Source organism: Phaseolus vulgaris, chromosome 4, assembly GCF_051622355.1.
Source record: "Phaseolus vulgaris cultivar YP4 chromosome 4, ASM5162235v1, whole genome shotgun sequence".
Taxonomy (NCBI): domain Eukaryota; kingdom Viridiplantae; phylum Streptophyta; class Magnoliopsida; order Fabales; family Fabaceae; genus Phaseolus; species Phaseolus vulgaris.
This window is the reverse complement of record NC_143501.1, coordinates 33823507-33832329: the sequence shown is the minus strand read 5'-3', so window position 1 is coordinate 33832329 and position 8823 is coordinate 33823507. Positions and strand designations below refer to the sequence as shown.

General features: G+C 43.5%; 1 protein-coding gene across 1 annotated transcript; it reads right to left on the bottom strand.

Moving 5' to 3' along the window:
- Positions 1-5677: 5677 nt before the first annotated feature.
- LOC137838719 (uncharacterized) lies at positions 5678-6700 on the bottom strand. The gene has a single exon (XM_068647948.1). It carries the CDS (start codon positions 6698-6700, stop codon positions 5678-5680), a length of 1023 nt encoding a protein of 340 aa, XP_068504049.1.
- Between the last annotated feature and the right edge of the window lie 2123 nt (positions 6701-8823).

The following is an 8823-nucleotide window of genomic DNA, read 5'->3' as shown; positions in this document are numbered from 1 at the left end:
AATTCACCCCCCCTCTTGAACTTTGGCACTATTAAACCCAACAGTTATTTCATTCTAGGCTTAAAAGTTTGCGAAAACCCTCTTTAAACCATTCACCCCCCCTCTAGTTTAAAGTCATACATTTTAACAGAATGATCTTAGGGGAGCCTTAAGACGTCGCCATATTCCATCCTATTATAATTGGGAGTTAATGGACAAGCTCAAAAGACTCCAACAAAGAACCATGAGTGTAGAGGAGTATAGGCAAAAGATGGAACTATATATGATGAGAGCATCCATTAGGGAGAATGAGTCCACCACCATAGCTAGATTTTTAAGTGGGTTAAATCTCGAGATTAGAGATAGAGTTGAACTTCTACCCTACTAAGACTTGAATGATTTGGTTCAACTATGTGTCAAAGTTGAGCAACAAAATTTAAGGAAAACTTCAAGTCGTAGGGAAGGTTCATACTCTAACTCCTATCCAAGAAGAGACTTTAAAAGGGAGGAGAGTACACCTAAAGAAAAACCAAAAGAGACTCCCAAAACCATAGGAAAAGATATGCTTACTCCACCCATTCGCACTAGGGATGTTAAATGCTTTAAGTGCTTTTGAAGAGGACATGTGCAAGCTTAATGTCCAAACCAAAGAGCCTTGTTTTTAAAAGGAATAGATGAGTACACTAGTTGTGATGAAGTACCTAGTGAGAAAGAAGAAGGGGGAGATAATGAAAGAGTGTATCCATTAGAGGGGGAATTAATGATGATTAGAAGGACCCTCAACAACCAAACTAGTGTAACCATAGAAACACAAAGAGAGAACATCTTTCACACAAGATGCAAAGTGTTAGAAAACATAAGTTCTCTCATTATGGATAGTGGTTCGTGCTGCAATTGTTGTAGCGCTAGGATGGTTGAAAAGTTAAATCTACAAGTAGTCCCTCATCCTAAACCTTACAAGCATCAATGGATAGATGAAGACGGGGAACTAACTGTAGATAAACAAGTGAAAGTCTAGTTTTCTATAGGTAACTACAAAGACAATTTTTTTTTTGATCAGCAATGAATAAATAAAATTAAAGGGATACTTCAAGGGTATCCCAACCCATATACAGTAAGCAGAAGTGGACTTCCTATATCATCCACAAAAGAAGCTCTCCTTTATGGTTGGAGCAGAACAACCTTAAAGTGAGAAAACCATACCCAAAAATATAACCAACAGGTTACCTCAAAGAAACACTCAACTTTACCGAAACTCCCAGGACCGAGGCCACCTACATTCACCTCGCCACGCGACTACACACATATGGAGAACGCCGCTACCTCGACCGACGATCTTGTTGACCTTTGCATTACTTCGGCGACCACCGACTACACACATATGGAGAACGCCGCTTCACCGATCGCGATCATGTTGACCTATGGTGAACGCCGCTTCATCAACCGGCGATCATGTTGATCTTTGCATACCTTCGGCGACCACCGACTACGCACGCATGGAGATCGCTGTTTCATCGACCGGCGATCATGTTGACCTTTGCATAACTTCGACGACCACCGACTACGCACGCATGGAGATCGTCGTTCCATCGACCGACGACCTTAACTTCGACGATCACCGACTACGCACGCATGGAGATCGTCGTTTCATCGACCGGCGATCATGTTGACCTTGTATAACTTCGACGACCACCGACTACACACATATAGGGAACGCCGTTTCATCGATCGGCGATCATGTTGACAACGTCGCTTCATCGACCGGCGATCATGACCTTTGCATACCTTCGACGACCACCGACTACGCACGCATGGAGATCGCCGTTTCATCGACCGGCGATCTCCAAAACCTGCGAACAGGGATTCAAGGTACCAAGAGTCACAACTTTATACCAAAGTACCAGGACTGCTCCATCAAGCCAGTCTAGGGCTTAAGCGTCGTTTGTGATCTTGACCTTCCACCACCTAGCAGCAGGTCACCTTCCGTCAGATAGGGCCCCATCCACATAGTGGACATAGTTGACGTTGCCCAGACAGAGTTTTGTTATATTGCAGCTATTCAGAACTCCTTCTACTTTGGTCCCACCCCACATCATCAGCCCAAACTCTTCGTAGGGGCATCGTCCAGCACCACCTTACACCTACCACCCCAAGAAAATCAGACTGGGCCACCCAAAACCCCACTTAGCTTGGCTAATACAACCTCCTACTTATAGCTGGACAAACAGGGGTTTGGATTTAACATCCAATCTGTAAGGGAGTACGAAAACCTATCCCCTTTGTGCTTCAACCACAACCACGACCTTAGTTGGGCCTTATATAATACTTCTTCTACATCTACTACACCTTGGTTAAAGAGGACAACATTTCTATGTTCCCACAAACACCACACAACAGCTGCCCACATCCCTTTCCATACTAAGTTTTGCTTATGGTTTGCTTGGAACAGATGGAAGCTCTCTAAGTGGGCCACAATGTCATTATGTTGCACAAAATCAACTCCAATCCATTTGAAACACATTGTCAATACTTTCCAAGCCTGTTCGCATTCGATAAAGAGATGCTGATACGATTCATCAACAGTTCCACACAGCACGCATAACTCAGAGGTTAACTGGACGCCTCTCCTACTCAACGCCACTCGTGTCGGAATTCTGCCCCTAAGCACCCTCCAAGCCGTGGTCAGCACATTGGGGAACATCTTGACCTTCCACAAAAGCTTGAACACCTCTACTTGGGGGCCCCTTTCAGAGTCCACTAAGCACTCATAAGCCGACCTTACTGTGTAGCACCCGGACTCTTCGCACCTCCACACCTGGACATCGTTCACGTCCTTTACAGCACAAGCATTAGCAATATATAAGCGAAGATCAGATTCCAACTGTGTTTCCCATTCGAACCTTGCTTTTCTCCAACTTAAAGACCACTGCCATGTCGAACCTACCCACACTCCAACCTCCTCCACCTTCTGGCCTTGGTTCATAGAGATAGAGAACAACCTTGGGAAGAGGGTTTTGAGATTCGAGTTCCCAACCCACACGTCCTCCCAGAACCTGATTTTGTCGCCCCCCCTAATTTCCACTCAACATGATCTTGGAACCACCCTTCTCCTCGCCCTTCCTTACATACCTTCACCAAGTCTGTCCACCACCATGATTTGTATTTCTCCCGAAGCTGAACACTATTATTTCCCATACCATACTTGGAGTCCAACACCTCCTTCCACCTCCCTCGCTCTTTTGAGATACACCGCCACTTCCACTTTGCTAGCAAGGCGTAATTGAACTTTCTGATGTCTCTGATCCTCAACCCACCTTCCTCTCTCTTCTTACATAGGTCATTCCAGCTGATCCAAGAGATCGGCCTCCTCTCCTTACCCCATCCCCACAAAAACCTCCTTTGGATGCTTGTTATGCCCTTGCACACCTCCTCCGATGCTTTATAGAGAGCCAGGTAATATAGCGGTAGGGCAGACAAGACATATTTGACTAAGCATAATCTACCTGCCAACTACAGGAACCTCCCTTTCCACACACTAAGCCTGGATCTCAGTTTGTTCATGACAGGGTCCTAAAACTTTTTCTTCCTTGGGTTACCCCCCACCTCAAGACCGAAATAGCTAAAGGGTACACCCATCTGATCGCAATTTAGTGTCTTCATATAGCAGACCATGTTCCCTCTTTGAACATTTATACCTGCTAGCTTTGACTTATGGAAGTTAATCTTCAGTCCAGAAGCTAGCTCAAATCCCCTGAGAATGGCCTTTAGGGTCACCACATTTGAAAATATATCCTAACATAAGAACAGGGTATCATCAGCGAACTGGAGCACACCCAACTCAACCTCATTCCTACCGATTCTTAGGCCAGAGAGGAGATTAACCTTCTGCGCTTTCCTAACTAACCCAACAAGACCTTCAGCAACCACAATAAACAAGAATGGGGCTAGAGGATCCCCCTGTCTAAGCCCCCTGGTCGGCTTGAATTCCTCTGTGGGGCTCCCATTCACAAGCACAGAAATAGTTGCACTCTCAAGGCAACCTTGGATCCACTTAATCCACTTCCCATGAAACCCCAATCTGTTCATCATATAAAAGAGGAACTCCCATCTGACAGAGTCATAAGCTTTCTCGAAGTCTACCTTTAGGCACAACCCTGACTTCTTTCCCCTCCTTAAATCCTCTAGCATCTCATTAGCCATCATAACACTATCGAGAATCCCTCTATCCTTGAGAAAAGCCGATTGGCACTCATCAATAACGCCTGGGAGCACTTTCTTCAGCCTTCCTGCTAGCACCTTTGAAATGATTTTATACATAGCACCTACAAGGGAAATAGGTCTATACTGCTCAAGACTGGTTGGGTCCCTCACTTTGGGAACAAGAGCTACAAATGAGGCATTGCACCCCTTAGGGATCACTCCTGTCTTATGAAAAAGAGCCATCGCCTCCACAACGTCTTCTTTTATGAACTCCCAGCATTTCTTTACAAAGTTCAGATTGAACCCATCTGGTCCTGGACTCTTCGATCCCTCACAATGCCAAACCGCCTCCCTTATTTCTTCCACAGTGAAGTCAGCAATCAAGCCCTTATTATCATAAGAGGTAATCTTCTCAAACTCCACCCCGTCAAGTCTAACTCCAAAGTCTCGTGTGGCTTTAAATCTATTCTCAAAACGCCTCTTCGCTTCAAAACGCACCGTACTTGGTTCCTCACACCATTGACCCCCAACCTCCACCCGCTTGACTTCATTCCTGAGCTTCTCCATCTCAGGGACGAGTTGTAGAACTTAGTGCACGAGTCTCCATTCTTGAACCAGCATGCTCTAGCTTTTTGACAGATAAGGGAATCAATCTTCTTATCAGTAAGCATTAATTTACCTACCAGATCATACCTCCTCAGCTTGTCGGGTTCCGTAAGGTCTTCAACACAATCTTTACAGTCCAAGACCTCTATCTCCTTTATAATTCCTTCCTTTGTTTTATGCAGATTTCCATACACATCCCTATTCCAAATTTTCAGATCCCCCTTTAAGCATTTCAACTTCACCTTCATCTTCTGGAGCGCACTCCCTTGTGTCACATAAGACACCCACTTATCCTCAACCATCTTACTGAACCCCTTCTCCATAAACCACGCATCTATGGAGCGGAAGGGCTTGGGCCCCCAATCCTTATCCACTGCCTTCACCACAATAGCACAGTGATCCGAGACTTCCCTCTTTTGGACATATTGTTTGCTCATAGGCCACACTTCCAACCACCCGCTTGACTTCATTCCTGAGCCTTCTCCATCTCAGGGACGAGTTGTAGAACTTAGTGCACGAGTCTCCATTCTTGAACCAGCATGCTCTAGCTTTTTGACAGATAAGGGAATCAATCTTCTTATCAGTAAGCATTAATTTACCTACCAGATCATACCTCCTCAGCTTGTCGGGTTCCGTAAGGTCTTCAACACAATCTTTACAGTCCAAGACCTCTATCTCCTTTAGAATTCCTTCCTTTGTTTTATGCAGATTTCCATACACATCCCTATTCCAAATTTTCAGATCCCCCTTTAAGCATTTCAGCTTCACCTTCATCTTCTGGAGCGCACTCCCTTGTGTCACATAAGACACCCACTTATCCTCAACCATCTTACTGAACCCCTTCTCCATAAACCACGCATCTATGGAGCGGAAGGGCTTGGGCCCCCAATCCTTATCCACTGCCTTCACCACAATAGCACAGTGATCCGAGACTTCCCTCTTTTGGACATATTGTTTGCTCATAGGCCACACTTCCAACCACCCGCTTGACTTCATTCCTGAGCCTTCTCCATCTCAGGGACGAGTTGTAGAACTTAGTGCACGAGTCTCCATTCTTGAACCAGCATGCTCTAGCTTTTTGACAGATAAGGGAATCAATCTTCTTATCAGTAAGCATTAATTTACCTACCAGATCATACCTCCTCAGCTTGTCGGGTTCCGTAAGGTCTTCAACACAATCTTTACAGTCCAAGACCTCTATCTCCTTTAGAATTCCTTCCTTTGTTTTATGCAGATTTCCATACACATCCCTATTCCAAATTTTCAGATCCCCCTTTAAGCATTTCAGCTTCACCTTCATCTTCTGGAGCGCACTCCCTTGTGTCACATAAGACACCCACTTATCCTCAACCATCTTACTGAGCCCCTTCTCCATAAACCACGCATCTATGGAGCGGAAGGGCTTGGGCCCCCAATCCTTATCCACTGCCTTCACCACAATAGCACAGTGATCCGAGACTTCCCTCTTTTGGACATATTGTTTGCTCATAGGCCACACTTCCAACCACTCATCCGAGACTAACACTCTGTCTAGTCTACTCTTTGCAGACCCATCTGCTTTGAACCAGGTGAAAATTTTCCCAACAACAGGCAGATCAAGAAGAGCATTCGAATCAATGAAGTTGTTAAAGCCTTCAATCTCCCTTGACTGAACCACCCTATCCCTTATGCCTTTCCTTTCACTACGGTTTCTCACAGCATTAAAGTCACCACAGAGACACCACATACTACCATGACAAGCCTGCTTTAGAACAGTCAGCTCCTCCCACAGCGTCTTCTTCTCACTCATATTACAGGCAGAGTATACGTTTACCACAACACAACTAAGATCAGATTTGTGTACCTTACCGAAGACGGCAATGAACCCTTTACCCACCACATGACTCTCGTAGCTGAAGACGTCCTCACACCACATTGACAGCAAACATCCTCCTCCATAGGCACCTTCATGATGAAGCCAACCAATTTTATTACTCCTCCACAACGAATAGCATTTCTGTTGCGATACCTCTTTGGCTTTAGTCTCCTGCAGGCACACAAACTCTATTCCTTCCTTCTCAACAACATGTTTTATGTGATGTAGTTCCTATGGAAGCTTGCCACATCTTATTGGGTAGACCTTGGCAATTTGACAAGAAAACCATGCACAATGGTCTAACAAACGAGATTACCTTCACCCACAAGGAAAAGAAGTTTATACTTAATCCTTTACCACACTCCCAAGTGGTAAGAGATCAAGTACAAATGAAACAAAGGAGGGATGAAGAGAAAAAAAAATTAGAAAAAGAGCGAATCCTTAGGGAACAAAAGGCGTGGGAGAAGAGTGTTCGTTCCCACAAGGTCATTCAACAAGACAAAACAATTGAAAATACCTTTGAAAATATGCTTCTTGTTGAACAACCTAGCCTTATCTTTTGTAAAGGAACACTTACATGTACTGCCACAAATCTTGAGACCATGACTCTACCTCCTCAAGTCAAAGATCTTAAAAGTGGATATCACCAAATTAGAATCAAAGAGGGTGATGAGTGGAAAACCGCTTTTAAAACCAAATTTGGACTATATGAATGGTTGGTGATGCCCTTTGGTCTCACTAACGCACCTAGTATTTTCATGAGGCTCATGAATCATGTCTTGAGAGATTGCATAGGCAAATACGTAGTAGTTTATTTTGATGATATCTTAGTTTATAGTCAAAGCTTAGATGACCACCTAAGACACCTTAGGGAAGTTCTCTTAGTGCTTAGAAATAATAGTTTATTTGCTAATAGTGATAAATGTACTTTTTGTGTTGATAGTATAGTTTTTCTAGGGTTTTTAGTGAACAAAAAGGGGGTACATGTTGACCCCAAAAAAATCAAAGTCATCCAAGAATGTCCAACTCCACAAAATGTAGGAGATGTTAGGAGTTTTCATGGCTTGGCTAGCTTCTATAGACGCTTTGTGCCTAACTTCTCAAGTCTAGCTTCACCACTCAATGAGTTAGTGAAGAAAGACACTCCATTTTGTTGGACTGAGAAGCATGAACAAGCCTTCAAAAGGCTAAAAGCTCAACTCACTAATGCACCCATTCTAGCTTTACCAAATTTTGCCAAAACTTTTGAGCTAGAGTGTGATGCATCGGGGGTTGGTATAGGTGCGGTGTTGTTACAAGGAGGGCATCCAATTGCTTATTTTAGTGAAAAACTTCAAGGAGACACCCTTAACTACCCCACCTATGACAAAAAGCTCTATGAACTTGCGAGGGCCTTAAAGACTTGGGAACACTATCTAGTTTCTAAAGAATTTGTCATACATAGTGATCATGAGTCTTTGAAATATTTGAAAGGCCAACACAAGCTCAATAAACGTCATGCAAAATGGATGGAATTTCTTGAACAATTTCCTTATGTCATCAAATACAAGAAGGGAAGTACAAATATAGTGGTGGATGCTCTCTCAAGGAGACATGTGCTCTTTTCTATGCTCTCTCAAGGGAATTTCTTGGATTTGACAACATAAGAGATCTTTATCAAGAAGACCAAGATTTTGCATCTATCTTTGCTAAATGTGAACGTAGAGCAAAAGAAGGTTTCTATGTATCCGAGGGGTATCTTTTTAAAGAAGGTAAACTTTGTATTCCCCAAGGCACACATAGAAAACTTCTTGTAAAGGAATCACATGAAGGGGGTCTCATGGACCATTTTGGAGTTGACAAAACTCTTGATCTTTTAAAAGGAAAATTCTTTTGGCCACACATGAGACGAGATGTCCAAAGACATTGTTTTAGGTGTATTTGATGTTTAAAAGCCAAATCTAAAACAATGCCTCATGGACTCTATACCCCTTTACCGATTGCAAATGCTCCATGGGAAGATATTAGCATGTATTTCATATTAGGACTCCCTAGGTCTGCAAGAGGTTATGACTCCATCTTTGTGGTTGTGGATCGTTTTAGTAAAATGGCACATTTCATTCCCTGCCACAAAGTGGATGATGCTCAAAATATTTTCAAACTCTTCTTTAGAGAAGTGGTAAGACTTCATGGTTTACCAAATA